Source organism: Hipposideros armiger, unplaced genomic scaffold (assembly GCF_001890085.2).
Source record: "Hipposideros armiger isolate ML-2016 unplaced genomic scaffold, ASM189008v1 scaffold_304, whole genome shotgun sequence".
NCBI lineage: Eukaryota > Metazoa > Chordata > Mammalia > Chiroptera > Hipposideridae > Hipposideros > Hipposideros armiger.
This window is the reverse complement of record NW_017731654.1, coordinates 929,796-950,000: the sequence shown is the minus strand read 5'-3', so window position 1 is coordinate 950,000 and position 20,205 is coordinate 929,796. Positions and strand designations below refer to the sequence as shown.

The 20,205-nt window shown below is 50.6% G+C and overlaps 1 protein-coding gene across 2 annotated transcripts in view; it reads left to right on the top strand.

Annotated features, from left to right (window-relative positions):
- The window catches only part of SLC13A5 (solute carrier family 13 member 5), a 28,704-nt gene extending 8,499 nt beyond the window's left edge, over nucleotides 1-20,205 (top strand). For both annotated transcript variants that reach the window (XM_019659876.1, XM_019659877.1), the window contains exons 5-12: nucleotides 320-488; nucleotides 1,966-2,088; nucleotides 6,677-6,892; nucleotides 7,279-7,379; nucleotides 8,255-8,373; nucleotides 10,318-10,479; nucleotides 13,748-13,885; nucleotides 15,082-20,205. In XM_019659876.1, coding sequence (XP_019515421.1) covers nucleotides 320-488; nucleotides 1,966-2,088; nucleotides 6,677-6,892; nucleotides 7,279-7,379; nucleotides 8,255-8,373; nucleotides 10,318-10,479; nucleotides 13,748-13,885; nucleotides 15,082-15,213 — 1,160 coding nt within the window. In that variant the 3' untranslated portion in view covers nucleotides 15,214-20,205. The remainder of the gene's footprint in view (nucleotides 1-319; nucleotides 489-1,965; nucleotides 2,089-6,676; nucleotides 6,893-7,278; nucleotides 7,380-8,254; nucleotides 8,374-10,317; nucleotides 10,480-13,747; nucleotides 13,886-15,081) is intronic.

Here is a 20,205-nt window from a genome sequence, read left to right as displayed (position 1 = left end):
ACATTTGAGATGGATTTGGACAGCCCCCTACATGGAGTGACCAGCTGGAGCAACAGCAAGGAGGCAGGAAAGAAGGGAGTGTGTCTGAAGTTGCTGAATTTGCACGGGGCATCCAGGAGCCTCGAGGAAGCCATGGGATGTGGCTGCGGGGAGACAGATAGGGCCAGACCACAGTTTTGGGCTGGAGGCTAAGGAAAACCTGTGGAGGGAGCCGGCATAGCTGGCACGTCCCCATCCTCAGGTCAGCAGCAGAATTAAGAGCTAGCGCTGAGCCAATGGCCTCTAGGATGGCTCAGCTCATGGAGGTGTGTCACTACAGGGAGCCAAGTGATTTTTGAAGGCCCTGCTATGGGGCAGCAGGAGAATTGTGACAGGAAGAGCATGTGCAAGGCCATGACCCTGTGTGTGTGCTACGCCGCCAGCATCGGAGGCACTGCCACCCTGACCGGGACAGGACCCAACGTGGTGCTCCTGGGCCAGATGCATGAGTGAGTCACTGGCCATGCCTTCTGGGGACAATAACTTGGGCCCTGGGATTGGAGGGACCCAGCCCCTTCTCCCTCCTCCTCAGCTGGGCCCTGACGCTGGGGCCTGGCAGAGGTGGGAGGATGTGCCCCCATCAGCCTCTGGGTCCCAGCACTGTTGCACTTGCTCAGAACCCATCAGAGTGTGGGAGCTGATGACAGTCCTTAGACTTGGTTGCTTTCTGTCTTGGGGTAAGTCCCACCTTTCTCCCCAGGGCTCAGGGTTCTCCCTCAGACTGATCAAATGATCGAGCTCTGTACTAAAGCCGTGGGAAATGACAACGTAGTCCCAGATGTCAGGTCCTTGGTTAAAACTTGCAGAAAATTCACACCCCTACAGATATTACCCTCAAAGCTGACTCACCAGCCATGCTTGTGAATGGTGGTGGTCCTATGATATCAGGGATCTAGAGATGGTACAAAGGATTAGAGGTTAGGTCACTCACTTCCTCATCAGCTCCTCTAGTTGCCCTTGAGGTGACCAGTGCCCTTGTGAGGCCCCAGGTAGACCACAGGGGTGATTTGTAGTCTGGAACTTTCCTTGGCCACAAAGGGACACAGGCCTTGAGGACCCAGTTCTGTGCCTGGCTTTGTGTCGGGTGGGGCTGGGATCACAGAAGGGAGGGAAACCTGGGCCCTGTCCATGGGATATTCATGGTCGGCTGAGGTTAGCAGATGCCTGGAGAGTTCTAGGTGGGTCACGTAAATGTGTTAACGAAGGTAAGTTGAGCACAGAGGGAAGGAACTTAAATACGATGGTGCCCGTCCTGCACATACAAGAGCCCTGGACAGGTAGGGAGGGCAGCTAGGAAGTGGGCAGGACAGGCCTGGAGCCTGGCGGGGCTCACCTGAGATCCAACAAGCAGACTATGCTGATCCTGTGAGTGTTTTCTGTAATGACAGCCTTCCAGTTTTCCCTGGAGCTCCTTTGAGAAAAGCAGCTGTCAGGGCTGAGTGCAGAAAGCTCTGCGTTTACTTTGACACCCTTGGGCTAATGGGAGCAACTCCTAGGGGTGAGAGGCAGAGCCTGGAGTGGAAGTAATCTTCTTCCAGCCCCAGAAACATCTTCTGGTTCCACCCAGGCAAACTTTGAGATTTGCTTTCTTAAGAGGGCCCTTCCTTTGCAGAAGCTCACAGAATGAGGGTTCTGAGGATCCCTGGACTCCCTGCGGAATTATGTGTGTACAAAGGTGTATTTCTCTGGAGGGAAGGGCCATAACTTTCATGAGATTTTCAGCAGGGTCTGGACCCCTAGGAGGGTCAGTTGCTCACTCCTTTTGTGTAGCCATGTTCTGAGGACCCCGCCAACTGATTGAGATAATACCAGGTGGTGGAGTTGGGTGGCTGGACCTCAGGAATATGAGGCCCCTGCTCCAGGCTTTCTCGCGGGGTCCACAGCTCAGTGTCTGGTAGAGATGTGGACCGGTGTTTCTCCCTTCAGATTGTTTCCTGACAGCAAAGATACCGTGAACTTCGCCTCTTGGTTTGGATTTGCCTTCCCCAACATGGTGATAATGCTGCTGCTCGCCTGGTTGTGGCTCCAGTGTATCTATATGGGATTCAAGTAAGTTTGAGCTGCTTCCAGAATACAGCCTGATCGGCCATGCCCCTGCAGAAGACTCCTCAGACTCATTAGGTGACTCCTCAAAGTTCTTCCTGTCTGGTCTTGTCTGTTTCTCTAGCCCCATCGCCTGCTAGTTTGCCCTCCCATTCTGGCCACCTCAGGCTGCTCACTGAGCCTTTTCACATGCTGTTCCCTCTTCCTGAAATGCCATTCCCTACCTTCCTGCCTTCCAACCTCCTCAGACTCCAAGGCCAGTACAAATGCTGCTTCCTAGGGGACACCTTTCCTGACTTTCCCCCACCCCCATTCCATCACAGAAGAATTCCTTGCTTGCTACTCTGGGCTTCCCTGGGCCTGTCCCCCTGTAGTCACGTTCCAGTGCTGTCTCTGCCCCCTGACCTGAGCTTCTCTGGGGCCTGGGGTAAGTCTTCTTTGTCCCTTGTACCCAGCCTGGCTCCTGACCTAGCGAGAAAGAGCAGGTGTGACACCAACGTGAGTCAATTCAAGGGAATCTTGTTCCCGTGTGCAGATCGATACTGCTGGACAAACTTCCACTTGGCTGGATGTGTCCATTAGGTCAGGTCATAGCAGACTACCTGACAAGGTCCAAACAACCCAAACCCGGACCTTTCCTGAGTGCCCACAATGTTCCAGCAGTGTGCGGGTTCTGGAAAGTTTACCTTCCTCTTCCCAGCACATTGGCAAGTTCACCAAGAGTCAACCTTGACAGCAGCCAGACTTTGAACGGAAACCATGATGCGTGGCTGGCAAATATCGAAAAAAGCTGTTGTGATTTTAAAAGATACAAATTTATCGATGGCACAAAGGTGACCCTGTCACACTGGGGTGGAAAGTACTTAGCTGTGAGCCGTGTGCCCTGTGCCTAAATTCACGGGCAGCTGGAACCGCATGAAAGGGGCCTATGTCACCAGAGGAGGGAGCTCTCAGAGGTGGGAGGCCAAAGTGCCCACCAAACCTGTGAGTTAATAGGGAAAACAGGGCAATTTTGTAAGTTTTCTTCTGAAGGAGGAACTGTTTTGAAAACTGCCGGTAAAAAAATCTCTATACATAATCAAAGTAGTCATAGCAACCACATAATAGTAGTAAGTACCCCTCACATTGCACCCCTGTGTGCAGGCCTCACGTGAGAGGGAAGCTGCTCCCATGGGTGCTTGGGGCACAGCGTGGTTTTGATTGAAGCTCTTTGACCTGCTTCAGCAGGTCCTCCTGACCATCCAGCTCGCCTCAGGAAACCTGCCCCAAACCTGTTGCAGGCTGCTTGCGGGCGTCTGTGTCTCCTCATGGGACCGTAGTAATAATATTGACCACGTCTATCGAGTGCTTATTAAGTGTCAGACAAGATTTATAAGGCAACTGAGGCAACCGGAGGAGAAATGGTCTGTGCAGCGTTGTACATCTTGGAAGCCATGGGACTGAGATTTGAATCCTGGCAATTTGGCTCTAGAGCCTGTGCGCACTACCCTGCATCCCTGTCTCAGTCAGCTCAGGCTGCCATAGCAAAATGCCACAGGCTAGGCGGCTTAAACCACAGACATTTATTTCTCACAGTTCTGGAGGCTGGAAGTTCAAGATCATGGTGCCAGCAGATTTGGTTCCTGGTGAGAAAACCTCTTCCTGGCTTGCAGAAGGCCGCCTTCTCACTGTGTTCTCACATGGGGGAGAGAGAGAAAGAGAGAGAGTGAAAGCTCTGGTGCTTTCCTTTTCTTATAAAGGCACAAGTCTCAATCATGAGGCCCCACCCTCATCTAAACCTAGTTAACTCCAAAGGCCTCACCTCCTAGTACTGTCACACTGGGGGTTAGGGCTTCAACATAGGAATTTGTGGGGAAACAGGTCAGTTCATAACAATCCCCCCTTGGGGAGGCTGAGGGTTGCTGCCCTTTACTCCTCTGGGCCTAGGTACAGCCAGGTGTCAGAGGTACCCGCTGTAGCCTCCCCTCAGGCTGGGGTTGGCAGGGACCTGTAGTCCTGAGGCCTACTGAGTTCTCTGGCAGAGCAAGCAGAGGGGAGCTGGCCTGGCCCCAAGACCACAAGGACACCATCACCCTCTAAAAGTGGACACCATGCTCCTGGAAACTCACAGCCAAGGACCTGAGCTGCGGTTCACTCACCTGGTGTGGCCTCCATCAGTCTTCTTGACCAGCAGGGAGCCTGGAGACTTCTGGAGTCTGCCTGTGGTTGGCTCAGGCTTGCCGCTCATCCCACCCCTTCCCGGCATGCCGCTGTAGCTCAGGAACCCTCGCCAACCAGACGTGCAGTGTGGTGGGTTGGTGGGGAGGCCTGGCTCATAGGCAGCCCTGTTTGGACAGCTTTTTACATCAGCTTGAACGACAGGACAGCAGGAGATGTCTCCCGGCCCAGGCCATGTCCTGCCATGTACCAGGAGCTGCCTCCATGCCTCCTGGACCACCTCACTGAACAGGGCAGCACCTCAGTCTCAGCTGTGGGAAGCATCGATACTGTGCCCTCACTTGAATCCCTTATCTGAATGGTCCTGGAGAGCAATGTTAGGGCCATTGCCTTTGGCCTCATCCAGAAAAACTATCTTCCTGAGTTTATGGGTGACCTCCTTGGCTACTTCCAGCCAAGGGAGCCATAGACCCTCCAGGATCCCACAGGACTAATGACATCACTGATGACTTATACCCAACTTTCTTAACCAGGCTGACCCCTGGATTAGGGGTGAGGGCTCTTCTAGACCCCTGCCACAGTGGAGGCACTCAGGGACTTAGGGGTCCTTCGCCTCTTCTTGGCTCTGCAGCATAGTCACCATGTTCATCCACATTGTCCTGAAAGCCATTCTGCTATAGAAGGACACTTGGCACCCACCCCACTCCCAGGCTCCCACAGGCAAACTGGGTCCATTTGCCTACATTTCATGCCAGCCTAGCAGTCACCAGAAGGGATTAACCCAGAGATGAGGGTGAAAGTGCTTAGAGTGAGAGGGTCCTGAAGGCTTGGCTAGCTATGGGAGCTGGCATTGGATAACTGCATAGACAATGCCGCCCCCAGAGTGCACAACCACTGTGGGGTCAGACATGGGCACTGCAGCTGGGAGAACCAGAGTCAGCCCTTATCCTGGAAACCCAAAGCCTCTGGCCCAGCCCTAGAGTCTAGAGAGAATGACAGGTGGTAGCAGATGCGTGCTTGGTAGAACACTGACTCGCCCATGCCAAGGGGGCGAGGCCACCTTGCACGCCAAGCAGAGTCATCCCCATGCCAGGAGATTCTGGAGGGTGTCCCCAGAAGGTGACCTTTGGGACGCATGGCCTTGCCCCATGTCCAGCATGAGATCCTGGCAGGCTGTGCAGAACTGCGGCCCCATCACTGCCGCCTCCTTTCCCAACCCCTGAGCACCCTGGGAGACTATGTCCTAACATTCTGTGTCCCATGTTTAGGCCCCGCCCCATCACCAGTATGGCCCTCACCCTCTCACAGGCAGTTCACATCCAGCCCTGGCTTCAGGAATCCGTGCCTTGGCACCCATGCCAACATTTCCTGCCCTCCTATGAAGTCTGTCTTAGGGCCCCAGGAAGGACATCCACAGGGAGGGCACCTTAGGAACAATCCTGTTGGCCTGGCCCACCAGTTTCAGGCTGACAGGGGCTGGTGTCAGAGAAGTCCTCCAGGCCTGCATCCTGGGCCCCATTGGCCCCAGTTAGCCCCTCCCCGTGGCTCAGTTACCCTCCACGTCTCCTCCAAGAATCCCTCCTTCCTGCCCCCTCATGCCAGCATGCCCTGGGGAGGTCCTGCAGTGCACCCTGGGAAGGCCACGTTGGCCAGTGGGCACTGGTCTCTAGAGAGCCCATCCGAGAGCAGGGCCAGGGCTGGCTTCCTTCTTGCCATAGCCATGCCTGCTGGTAGCTCCTGTCTCCTGGATCCTGAATCTTTCCTCTGCAGCTCCCTGGAATGCAAGCACCCACCCTGCTCCTGCTTGGCCCTGTCTGCTTTTTCCTTCTGTCCTCTTGTGCCACCCCAATGATGGGGCTGGCATCCCAGGACCAGACTCAGGAAGCATGTGACAGAGCCCTGACCCACCTCGAGCCAGCTCCAGAACTCATGGCCTTCCCCAGATAATGGGACCAGCTGTTCTCCAGGAGACGGGGCACCTGCTGGGTCACCGTTGCCAGCGGTGGCCTCAGTTCTGCTTATTTCTGCCTCTGATGCTCCTGCCCACCTCCCTACCCCTATACCCCCTGTCCTGCTCAGTCTCCAACCTTCTTGTCTGCCATCTCCTTTCCTGTCTCCACTGTCCCTGAGACCTGGCCCAGACTGGCCACTCCACCTGTGCCATTTCTAGCCTCCTCTGGGAATACCCTTCAGTTCGGGAGGCATCCTGGGGTATGTGTTGGGCACACATAACAAAGCCTTCCCCACTGTGTCTTGTGAGAGGGGAAGCAGAAGACAAAAATGAGGAGTGGGGAAGGGACTTGCTCAAGGCCCCTGCAGGTGCCAGGCAGCACCATACGCTTTTATGCCAAGTTCTGCTGCCCAAGCAGGCTTCCATCTGACCAGCCCCTGACCTAACCAACTTGCCCTGCTATTCTCTTGTCTTTGCATCCTCTAGTTTCAAAAAGTCCTGGGGCTGCGGGTTGGAGAGGAGGAACAACGAGAAGGCTGCTTATGAGGTGCTGCAGGAGGAATACAGGAAGCTGGGGCCCTTCTCCTTCGCCGAAGTCAACGTTCTGCTCTGCTTCCTCCTGCTGGTCAGCCTATGGTTCTCCCGGGACCCTGGCTTCATGCCTGGCTGGCTCTCGGTTGCCTGGGCTGAAGGGGAGACAAAGTAAGTCGTTCTTTCTGCAGCACCCTCCGTAGCACTCCTGTGTTCTGTCCTTGAGTTCTGGAGTACTCTGTTGGTCCCATGACTCATTTTTTTTCTCACCAATCTTCATGACAAACCCCCAGATGTATTCCTGTGTCCTCTCCTGCCTCCACACAGGCCGTGAGAGGGAAGTGAGCTGTTCAGGGTCATCCAATGTTGGTGGCAAAGCAAGGCTTCGTTTCCAGCCAAAATTCAGTCTACTGCCTGATCTCTGTCTTTGGGGTTCCAGTTTTCATACCCAGCTAAGCCCGTTTCTTCATATAGGAGCATTTAGACATGGTAGAGGTTTGTTGCATGACTGCCTGTGCAGCTGAGCTGGCTCATCCTGTGTGCTCTCCCCGACCTAGGTATGCCTCCGACGCCACCGTGGCCATCTTTGTGGCCATGTTGCTATTTGTTGTGCCTTCACAGAAGCCCAAGTTCAACTTCTGCAGTCAGACTGAGGAAGGTAAGGCTCCTGTTCTGGCCTCCCATTCAATCAGGGTTGGGGCCCTGGCACAAAAGGCTCTCTGTGGGAGTCCCTGGGCTCAGGAAGAAGAAAATCCCACCCTATTGAAGAGGATTGGCAGATTACAAAATCTGGGCAGAAGGGGTTTTTCAAGCCTTCCCTGGGTATTGGTAGGTGCAAAATATCTCCTCTTTTGCTTTTTAAACACCTGAAATCTTATTAATGTTATAACAGGAACAGAAAAATGTTTCAAAGTACTTTTGAGTTTCTGACTTCCTCCTAGTCTTTATCAATATGCACATGTAATATATGGCTATAATCAAAACACACAGTTTGAATCCTGTTATTTTGTTGCTTTTGTTTTCATGTTTTTGCTTGAGGTTACAAAAATATTTCCTGCTATTGCTGCAGTCTTCAAATTTATTTTTTCTAATAACAACATTATATGGCATCGGGGGACTAGAGCCATTCTCCTGTTATGGAACACTCTGGCTGTTTTTAAATTTTTCATTATTATAAATTAATGTGTTCATGTATAGAGCTTTTCCCTGGAGGGTGTTTCTCCTTTAGGATACATTTCTAGGAGTGATGTTCCTGGGATAAAAAGAGTCTGTATGTCTTCATGGCTCTTAAATGTATTGCCAAATTGCTTTTCAAAAAGATTGTACCGATTTACAATGCTACCAGGAGTGTGTAATAGCTTTACAATATCTTCACCGGCAATGGGTATAGTAATTATTGTAAATTTTAGCTAATTTACAGATATGAGATGGTCCTCATTGTCCTTACAGGCTCTAGTTCCCCTTCATTAGATCTCTTTTGCTTTCAAATGCTGCTCTGGGTGTGTATGTGTGTGTTTTATTGTTTCTTTTCAGAAAGGAAAACTCCATTTTACCCCCCTGCACTGCTGAACTGGAAGGTGACCCAGGAGAAAGTTCCCTGGGGCATTGTGCTGCTACTGGGGGGCGGATTTGCTCTGGCCAAAGGATGCGAGGTAACTTCTCTGGCTGTGAGCTCCCTGGGGTCCCCTTCATTCACCGAGAGGGTGGCCAACGAACTAGGTGCCTCTACCTCTGCACCCCTGGGCTGGCTCCACTCACTGCACATTTCTTGAGGAAAGGGGCTCTGCCTTGTCATCTAGAAACCCTGCACCATGAATAGTGCCTGGAATAGAGGAAGTACTCTGAGTGACTGCAAAACTTGAGTGCATTTACGTGACCCTGGTTAGCCAAGAGAGGCAGAGTACACTGTGAGGCCTCTTTTGGGATTTGGTAATAAGGATCTTTGCTCCGATTGATTCTAGGGAAATCTTTCTTTCAAGTCCTTGTGAATATTTTCACCATTATCTTTGTTTGGTTCTACTTGCTGAATTCTTTGTTGATATGGCTTGCCTGCCATTTAAAAATTTTCCTCTAGCTAAGTATGTGGCAGCATAGAAGGGGAGGAACAGCTTTCGTGGGAAAACACCCCAAAATGTAACTTTCTTATCTCCCCCTCCTTCCTTGATAGGGAAGAAATGAGCCAGAGGGAGGAATAAGCCAGCTTGATGCTGCTATCCTCCACCCACCCATTTATCCACCTGTGCATCCATCCGTCTGTCCATCTGTCCATCCATCCAGGAATAGAATGTAATAGATAGATAGGTCTATCTTGTCACTGCTGTTTCCTCAGCATCTAGGACAGAGCTTGGTGCATGGTGGGTGCATAAATATTTTTTGGGTGAACAAATCCATCCATCTAGTCACTTTTCCATCCAGCCATCCATTCATTCATTCATCAAAGATTTCTATTATATCCATGTGAGGCCAGGCACGGGAATTACAGAGGAGATTGAAATATAGTTCCTGTTCTTGAGGGCTTCACAGTCTAGAGAGGGGGACATATGTAGAAGAGCATTTCAGCAAGGAGTGACACATGAGTGAAGGAGAAGGTGTGTGATATCTAGCCAAAGGACAGAAGATGAGGCAGGTGAGGCTAACAGAAGCAACTTCAAGGAGGGTCTTGAATTCAAAATAGGAGTATGAAGAGTTGAGAACCGAGAGTGACTTGGTCGGGTCTGCATTTGGGGAAAATCATTCTGATGTCTGGAGTGGAGGCGTGGCCAGGGCAGCAGTTGAGGGAGGCTCAGTAGATGCTCTGTAGCCTTCATCTAACTCCATGTCAGAACACTGGGCTCCATGAACCATTCTCTCCTTGAAATACCCTCCTTTGACTCCCAAGACACCATTGTCTCCTGGTTTCCTTTTAACTCTGACTGTTCCTGCTCAGCCTCCTTTTATGACTTGTCCTCTGTTCTCCCTTAAATATGTGTATTCCCCAAGGCTGTCCTTGGCCTCTTCTCTGTTCACTTTTCATTCTCTTCCTGGACAATCTCTTCTCAGCCCAAAGTACCAATTCCAGATTCCCAATTTCTGGCTCAAATCACTCTCCTGAGCTTCCAGAACTGTGGGAGATTGAGAGGGGACAATGGACATAAGATGTTTTGGGTGACTGATTGGATGGAAGGGATGAGGGGGCAGAGACGCCCAGGATGACTCCCAGTCTTCCAGGTTGGACAGCAAGTAGATGGTGAATCCATTCACTAAGCTGGGGAGCCCAGGGAGAGCAGTAGAATCTGGGCGAGAGAGGATGAATGCAGGTTGGGGTATGCTGACTCTGACATGCTCACAGGACATCTGGATGGAAATTTCTAGAAGGAATATGGATGTTTAAATCTGGATAGTAGACCAGCTGGGCTGGAAATACAGGTTTAGGAAACAGTAGGGCGAGGATGGAGATTGAAATTGCAGGCATAGGTGAGATCACCTATGGAACGTATGCAGAGAATCAGAAGCGGGAGATGGGCTGAGCTCCCTGGAGAAAAACAAGGGTCTGTTCTGGCCCTAGAGGAGCTGTAGCCTCGTTGCCCTGTGGTGACTGCCCTCCTGGTGCTTCCCAGGCCTCGGGGCTCTCCGAATGGATGGGGAAGCAGATGGAGCCCTTGCACGCTGTGCCCCCAGCAGCCATCACCTTGATCTTGTCCTTGCTTGTTGCTGTGTTCACTGAGTGCACAAGCAACGTGGCCACCACCACCCTGTTCCTGCCCATCTTTGCCTCCATGGTAAGTAACCTGCTTGGGGGGGGGGGGACTCTTAGCGCCCACTTCACAGGAAGTTGTCAACCTGCAACTGTGTTGTAGGTCACTAGAGAAGCAGTGAAATGAGGGGCCAGAGCCTCACTAGGCTTTGGGGACCTGGGTCTGGCCCTGGCTCTGACAGGACGCATGTGCCCTCGACCCTGGGCCTGCCCTTAGTGCTTTGCTGATTCTTGTTTGTATCCTGTGTGCTAGCCAAAGCACTAAGCATGAATCAGGTGTTCAAAGTTTATTTATAAATGTCCCTGGCTATTTCTCCAGATAGGGAGACAGGACTTGCAGCAAGGAAGAGTGGACCAATGCCATGGGGGAATGATAGAGGGTCTCTGAATGTGTAGAACTGGTGGACTGCAGAGCAGGGGGATGCCACTGGCTGGAACCCGCCAGGAAGAGGTCTTAGGGAAGGTGGGGCTTGGGAATGGTCATGGAAAGAGGATGTCTGGGAAGATGGAGAGCCCAAGTAAAGGAAATGGGGGGGGGATGACTGAAAACTCCCAGAAGCCTTGCATGGTGAGCACAGGGATCAGGGATGAGTGTGAGCTGAGCCCAGAGAGGTGGTGGGTGGTGGAGGAGGGGGGATGCTGTGTGCCAGGCTAAAGAGTTTTGTTCTATGGGCAAGCATATATTGAAGTTGGGACTGAGAAGAAAGCAGGGCTTATGGGAAAATCAGCTGTGATCGTTTCTTGGATTTCCTCCTGTCACTCATCACATGGGAGTACTGACCTCAAGGTGGTATAGGAAGAGCCCTGGGTTTGCAGTCAGAAGGCCTGAGTTCAAGTTGTGGGATCCTCGAATGTGTCACTTAAGTTCTTTCCTCCTACACTTGTGCTGAGGGTCAAGCAACATGAGGGCGAGGAAAACCCTCTGTACACTGCAAAATGGGGTTGACTCTCCGGAGTTGGGAAACAGACTTCCTAAGGCCTGAACACAGTATTGTCGTTTGTAAATTTCCATTTGACTGCCAGGGTATCCATGTGTTTACAGAGCAAACCCAATGGTTTCTCCTTCCAGTCCAAGCGAAGATGAAAGTGTTAGAAATAGTAAGGTGGCACCACCGCCTCCCCTAAGCAGGCTGCCCAGGCAGATGCAGCATGTAACATCTTTTGATGCTGGGCATGTGGTGAGGCCTCCCCACCACCCCATCCCAGCAAAGGCCTGGCTTTGTCACCTTTGGCCCCAGCAGTGAGCCCTGAAGGCTTCAACCAGAGAAATAGAGGTCTTAACCCAAGGGAGTGGCCAGGCCCTTTGAAAACAAGCTTGTTTAGAAACAGAAGCCCCAAATAAGATTCCCCCACAGTTACCTCCAAACCCACTCACACTCCTGCCTCAGCACCCACCTGTGGAAAAGGGAAAGGTAGTGACCCCCAAGCTGGGTCACAGAGTCATATGGGGTGAATATGCCATGTGTACCCGAGGCCAGGACAAATGAGAGAACCAGAAAATAGGCCCCTGCCTGGAACCTCTCAAGTACTCCCAGAGGGAGTGTAACTGGGTGCAGCCTTTTAAGAGACCTGTTTACCCACAGGAACCATAACCTAAAACCTGCTCATACCCTATGACTCAGCAATTTCACGTCTGCAAATAATGTCTTAGGAAATCATCAGAGATGCCTACAAGCATATACAGTTGACACTTGAATAACGTGGGGATTAGGGACACCAACACCCTGCACTGTCGAAAATCCCCAAATAACTTTTGACTCCCCCAGAAGTTAAGTACAGTCCCTCAGTCCCTGGGGGATTGGTTCCAGGACCTCCGTTGGATACCAAAATCCACAGTGCTCAAGTTCTTTGTTTAAAATGGCACAGAACAATTCATACGACTACAGTTGGCTCTCTTCATCCACGGATTCCCAACTGTGGCTGGAAAAATAATGTTTTAAATTCGTGGTTGGTTGACTCTGCAGATGGGGAACCTGGGGATATGTAGGGCTGACTGCATATTTATTGAAAAAAAATCTGTGTATAAGTGGACCCACACAGTTCAAACCTATGTTATCCAAGGGTCAACTGTATTATAAAATGAATATTACAGAATGATTTAGCATAAAATATTTCCATAATACTAAGGGATTGATGAAATAAGTTATCAGATATTCATACAATGTAATACTATCAAGCCATTTTTTAAAAAATCAGTTTTGAAGAGCAATTAATAAAATGGGAATATGTATCTTTTTTAAAGTTGAAAATGTAATACATATGTGTGGCTTAAAATGTGTAATAATACCAAAGAGTAAATACCAAAGAGTATAGATCCTAACCCTCTAGCATCCTCCCTAGAGACAACTTCTGTTATTAATTTCTTAGGTATCTTTCTGAATGTATTACATTCACACACACACACACACGTGCGCGCGCGCACTCTAGGTCTGTGGTCCTGTTCTGCCTCTTAAATTTTTTAAAATCTAAATATAGATCCTGGAGCTCTTTCCATGTTAGCACATAAAACCTACTCAGTTCCTCCTTCCAGCCACCAACTATTCCATTGTTTGCATACGCGTACTTTATTTAACCATTCTGTTCTTGATGGCCATGGAGTCTGTTTCCTGTGTGTTTTGCTGTTATAATGTTGCTGCGAACATCTTTGCATATACGTCTGACCTCATGTGCATGTAAAACTGCATGCTAGATTATTAATTTTGATAGATATCCACAGACATTATGAATTATATTATGATATCATTCATTCAGCAAATATTTAATGAGTGTCTGTCTACTCTGTGCTAGGTGTTCTTACATGCGGCTGAATTTTAAGCTGTAGAGTAAAAAAGATGGATCCCAAATTCCATGTTCAAAATGATCCCAAATGTGTACATAAAAATATGCATACATAGAAGCATCCATAGTTGAGAAGTCATGGTTCCTACCCTCTAGGCTCTCTCACTGTGGCAGGACGGCGAGACGTGTGCACATGTGGGCTGCAGGAACACCAGAAGATTCATTGCAGTTTAAGTGGCCAGCATGGTCTCTGGCACATAGTAGGTGCCCAAGAAATATATGTTGAGGGAATTGAAGGGGATTAGAAAGGCCTCTTGGGGAGATGGCGCTGAGCTCAGCCCTTGGGGTTCAGTAGCACTATCACCCAGAGACATGGCAAAGGTTAGAGGGCCCAGAAGGACAAGGCACAGAGGTGGGAATGTGCACAGCGCATTAGAGGAATGCTTTTCAGATAACGGTCCCTGGGAGCTTTTGTTTTCCGTATCTGTGATGCTGCCACGCTGTGTTTCCCCCAGTCACGCTCCATTGGCCTCAATCCGCTGTACGTCATGCTCCCCTGTACCCTGAGTGCGTCGTTTGCCTTCATGCTGCCCGTGGCCACCCCACCTAACGCCATCGTGTTTGCCTATGGACACCTCAAGGTTTCTGACATGGTAACGCAGCCGTTTTTATTTACTCCTATCAGCTTTGATGCTTTTGCCATGAGGGAGGCCCCGTTTATTAGTGACATGTGATGTCATACGATTTTGGGAATACCATCAAATAGTCAAACCCATCTTCGTTATTTGCACTTACATGCAGCTTTTCTTCTTTTTTGAAATGATCTCAAATTTCATACTGTTCTCTCTCCCAAAGATGAGAGGTGGATTATAGAATCTCCCACCTGGAGGAGTCTGAGTAGCCACCAGAGGAGCTCTCGCTGAGCACTTGGAAGGGGCGAGGGTGGGGGTCCCACATGGCCAAGATGGACGTCACAAACCAGCAAGAACCCCTGATGATAGCCAGGAGGGGCAGGGCTGAGATGTGTGTGGAGTTGGGGGGGGAGTGCTAATGACAGCCAAAGAGATTGACAGAGGCATCTGCAGACGAAGAAGCAGGGAGGGAGAGAGAGACCACTGCCTGGGAACAGTAGATGATGCCTTGGCGAGGCTCTCCAGTTCTGCTTCGGCTTTGTCGCCTCTGACAGGAGAAAGAGAGCAGCTCTGCAGCTCTGGGAGGGGGAGAAGCAAATGCGTAAGCGGGGGAGGCCAGAAATGAAGGTCCCTACCTCAGCCCAATCAGGTGTCAGTTATCTCAGAGCCTCCACTGGTATCTTTGGGACTCCATGGGACATTCTCACAAAGAGGGTGGGCCCCAGAAACCATGGGCTGCAAACTCAGTTCCAACAAGGCTTTAAAGCAGTGGCTAATGAGCATGAGGAGGCATCAGAAAGAGCCAGAGGAGGTTCTTGGGAAGCCAGCAGGTGACCGTGAGGCGGTAAATGTGCTGGGTGAGCACGGGACCTAGAGTCAGACCCAGGCTCCCCCAGTACCTTCCCGAATGGCCTGGGGTGTTGCCTCCCATCACCTCTTGGAGGCCCAGTTTTCCAAATACTCAAGTGGGCACAGAGAGCCCACCATCCTGCCTGTTTCCCAAGGATGCTTTGAGCACTGGCGATACTTACTGGGCATGAAGTTGCCTTGTCTGGGGCTGGGTTGAGCACAGAGCATGGCCCAGGGACAGGAGGCCCAGCAAACTAGCCTTTGCTTCCTTCTCTGAGAGCACGGGTTCCCAGTGTCCCATGCGCCTTTGTTCTGACAGCCCAGCCAACCTGAGGGTGCTCGCTGACTCTGGCCCTCTGTTTTTCCAGGTGAAAACAGGACTAATGATGAACATAATTGGAGTCTTCTGTGTATTTCTGGCAGTCAACACCTGGGGACGGGTTATATTTGACTTGGATCGTTTCCCTGACTGGGCAAATGTGACACATATTGAGACTTAAGAAGGACCACGAGACCACAACACAGCTCTGCCCTCCTGAGGATTCCTGAACCTTCTGGCACACCTTAGAGCTTTGGGGTTCACACCCCCAAAGTGACCCAATGATGCCCACACCCCTGGAGACCCAGGCCCAGGTCATAGCTGGGGATGGGCAGCTGGAGGGCAGGCTCAGAAGTGAAGGGAGCTTCCCAAGAGGCTGCTGGTGTCCATCTTTCTCAGGGGCCTGCCATCATCTCTGGGACAGGCAGGCTGCAGAAGGACCAGGACGCAGGCTTCTGCCCCCGCTCAGCCTCGAACCGGCCCCACACTGGGCTCCAGTATCCATTTGCTTAGTCCCAGGGTCATCTAAATGGGAATCAGATCCCAAATTGAGAGGTGACCAAACTACCTCCCGGAGCCTGTGTCTCTTGCTGCCGACTTTGGGCTGCCTCGGATCACTCCTGTCACTTGGAAGGGACAACCCAGCCCAGGGACAGAACGTCTGTCTGGTCCTGGGCAGACAGCTTCCCACTGCTGGAGTAAGAGTGGGAATCAGAGCCTCCTGGAACCACTAGGAGGATAGTGCCACCACCAAAGGATGAGGAATTTGAGTTGATAACTTCTGGACAACATCGCCCACAGCACACCGTGGGTGAACCTGCTCCCCTCTTTACCTCACTCCATTTTAACTGGCGATTTGGACCGCTTTCCCACCGCTCCAGTGCACCTCCTTCCACGCCTAGGGCCTTTTGTTGTCTGGGCCAACATTCCTTGGGATCCCCTGGCTGGGGCTCCTGGCACCCCCTTTTCTCCCAGGCAGGTCAGTTTGGCTCTTCGGGAAGATGCTTTTCCTGCCACCCCACACAGCTGGGCTCACACTCCAAGTATGGGCAGCGATGACTCCTTGGGGGCCACTGGGGTATCTAGGTCCTCCCTTACCTGTAGGCCCACAGTGGACACAGCTGTTAATCACCAAGAGCAGGGTCCCGTCAGAGTTATTCTGTCCTGCTGAGTTCAAGCTCCCCCGGGGAAAGCCTTCCCTTCGCTGACTGGCTTTCGCAGCCATGCTGGGTGGTGACAACATTGCTGAGAATGAGCAGTGCTTGGTGGTCCCTGAGCTGACAGCCCCTGCCCATGTGTGAATCTACCTGAAGTTGCTGGAGCAAAGACCCCAGAGTGGCTATGGGAACCCTTAGAACCCCAGGAGAGATATTACACATGAGAGACACCCACCCTTTTGCCCACCAACCCCATTTTATTTTTGTGGTGCTCTGGAAGAGAGGCAGTAGCAGATATATGAGGTCCATGGATGACATTTTTCAGGGCAGGAGAAAGGATGGGAACCCAAGGGAACCACCTCAAGGAATGAGCATGTACCTGGCTCTCTGAGTGGGAGGATTCTTGACTGCACCCTTTGTCTCCCATGGAAAGGTGCGCTGTCTCTGGCTTTCTGGGGTGGGAGGCAGGGGCAGGGGGATGAATGAACACCTACTCACTGGCCACCTCCTGCGTGCCAGGCCTCTCTGTACCTGGTGCATCCACTACTCATCTCATTTGCCTTTGCAGCAGCCCTGTGAGATAGGCGGGTGTTATTATCCTTCTCTGTCTTTCAAGAATACTGAGGCCCAGAGAGGCCAAGTCACATGTCCATAGTCACATATCATGTTAGTGGCACTTAGGGTTCCAGTCCAGATCTTGGGCCTCCATGTCCACTGCTCCTTCCTCATTAAGGGTCTTGGCCTTATAGGACCTATAGGGAAAAGTGGGCGGCCAAGAGAAAGTCCACCCCAAGGCCCTTCCTGCTCAGGGAAAATTGTTCAGCAAGAGCCCCTTTTTGCTGCCTCCTTTGAGATGGGCTCAGGTCAGTGTTGGAGCAGACAGGGCTGATCTTTGCCTGAAGAAGCAGCTTCTGGTTGGAGACAGAAGTATGAAAATGGCTCCCTGCTCCCCACATCAAGGTAAAACTGATGCACCCCTCTATCACAGTGCTCCACACCGCTGCTGTGGATGTGTCTGCCACAGCGGTCTGAGGGCGCACCAAGGACTTGCACTGCCTGCTGGGTCCAGTGCCCACACTAGGGCTGACCTACAGTAGGACACCACAGGTGTGGTTGGTAAATAAACAAGTGATCAGCGTGGTCAATTAGATGCAACCTGGTGGTAGTGGGCAAGGTCAGTGAAGGTCATCCAAGGTGGGCATTGAAAGATGAGTAGGACTGGCCAGGCTGATGAGGGAGAATGTGGTGGGGTGGGTAGAGGACTCTACCAGACTCCGTGTGGTTGAGCGCTGACAAGAAAGCTGGGTGGGGCTCCAGGGGAGAGATTCCACAATTGAGGAGCTGACCAAAGGCGGTTTCTATACAACTTCTCTTGAATTTGGCTAGAGTTGCACTAACATTTATGGCCAGTGCCAGTCAGGCTTGTTTTTAGCTGCAAGTAAGAGAAAACCCAGCTAACAGTAGTTTAAATCATAAGGATAGTTAATATCTACTTAACAAGAAGTCTGAAAGTAGACAGCCACTGGCTTTGGTCCAGCCACTCTCAGACCACCAAGAACTTGGGCTCTACCGTCTACTCTGCCATCCTAAGGGTATCTTGCCTTTCTGTACTCTCATGCTTGACCCCCATGCTACATACACATCTACATTGAAGGCAGGAAGAAAGTGGTGTGGGGTGCGGGCACGACAGTGCCTGGAAAGAAAACGCTTTCTCAGAAGCCCCTACAGAGTTCCCTTTATGTCTTCTTGGCCAGAGCTAGGTCATACACCCACCTTTAGGCCAGTCATGGACAAAGGGCAATTGGAATGCTGTTGGAATACCATGAGACCACTTAGGACCCATCTCTTGGGCTTGGGGAATTGGCCTATGTTTACTGAAATGAAGAGATTTCCATTCACTACAAAATCTGGGTTCAGGCGGGAAAAAAGAGGGGGCAGCTATTGGATAGGTGATGAACAGGGTCTGGTGTTAGGACCCTTTCAGAGGGCTGCTCTTATTCCGGTCCATGGAATTCAGTAAAAATAGGTTTCTAGGTAGGAAGAGAGTATATGGTTGTCTGGTCAAGGGCTCAGTTCTGCTTCCGCTTCCAGAAGGGCCAGGCCTCTTCCGGGAGACCCGCTGGATTGGGAGGCTAAAGTCTGAGTCATGAACCGAGAGCAGTCCTGACATCCGACACTGAACAAGTCAGTCCACTATCTGGGCCTCAGTTTCCATTAGGAAGGGGCTGGACTAGAGGATCCCTAAGGGCCTGGCCCCAGAGTCATGGGTCCTCTTACCGCACCTGATCCGTCATCTGCTTGGGCAGATGCAGCCCCCACCCCGCTTCTCCATGCCTTCTCGTCTGGGAGTCTATTACACAGCCTACACCCTGTTCCCAGCTGGGTCTTCGCCATTTTCTGGAAGCCCTCTCAGACCTTTTCCCCGTCTGTATTTTGTTTCTTACATTTTGTAAAGAGTTTCTACCCAAGACCCTTCAGTTCTCTCTTAGCACCTGGAGCAGCTATCTGGGCCTGAGGTTAGCTGAACATGATGGAATCTTGACCAGGACTGCGCTCTCAACTGTTTTAACCAGGGACTTATGACTCCGTAATGATTCTATGCATTGTGGAATCCTTCCCCTCTGATCCCTGCGCTGGGATCCTGAGCTGAGATCGTCCTTAGGGAAAGGCCTGGGCCGCCTCCTCTGGTAGGACCCGCGAACAAGGCATGTCCTGGGCTACATGAAGTCCTCGCTCCTCCCTGCCATCTCTTGAACACTAACAAAAATAATTGATAGGGAGGCTTTTGCTCTGGACTCCAAGTGGCGAATCATGTCAGTATACAGAGTCCAATTCTCAAAATAAATACAGACATTCTTGGGTAAGACCCTTGATGGCATGTTCTTGTTTGTGGAAATAAAGACCAAATGCTGGATCATCTGGTTAAAAACTATACCTGGCAGACCTGTTCTTAGATCAGAACTTCTTCCAGGGACTCTCTCCCCCTTAGCCCCTCAGCCTCTGAAAAGCTTTGTCTCCCAACCCACCAGGGAAGCTTCTTTTCACATAAAAAAAAAATCACCAAAATAAACTTTCCACACCACGGGACGGTTTTTACATTCCCTAACAGCTTATCGTTTCAGGTTGAAATCCTTGTAATCAGATATTCCGTTTATTTCCCCTGGTGTCCTGAGCCAGGGCTCAGGTTCTCACTTCCCCGTCCTAGGAATGTCTTTCAGGCACTTCCGTGATCTGCTTGTCCGAACACTCACTTCCGCCCTCCAAGACACAGTCCACCCACTGCTTGCAGTTTCAGAGCATCATTTATGTTCCTGCTTCCAGCTATCAAGGGTAAAGAAATACTAAAATTCAATCTCAGAGAACACTGTTATCTAATCAAGAAATTTTAACTAGTGTTTGTATTTGAAAAAATAATATGAACACAGGAAAAGAAATTCCAACAGTACAAAAAAAGTATTGAGACGTGTCCCTCCCACTTAAGACCTAAAGCCTCCATTCCCCTCCAGAGAGACAACCACTGTCCACAGTATCTTACATGTCTTTCCAGATATTACATATCTATGAACTTATATGATAAATACATGTCCTCTTTATCACATATGGGAGCACACTATACACATTTCTGTCCTTGTTTCCACCCTCCACCCCAGCCCTCACCTCCCTGCTAAATTTATTTGGAGATCATTCAATTTCAGGATATATTAAGTTTGACTAGGGTGGGTGTTTTTTTTTTTCTCATGCAGTAGTTAATTTTGTTTTTAAATGGAGGTAACATTAAATTCAGTGACTAGCATTGCTTCTTAAGTGTGCAATTCAATAATTTAGACAACTGTATACATCGTGTCAGCAACACTCCACTTCCGTCTTCTTTCCCCCTGAAAGTTCTCCTGCCCCTTCAGTCATCTCTACCTTCCCTAGGCGCCGCTGTTTCGATTTCCGTCACCATAGGTTAGTTTTGCCTGTTACACTTTTTATAAATGGAATTCTACAGTACATAGTCTTTTGTGTCTGATTTA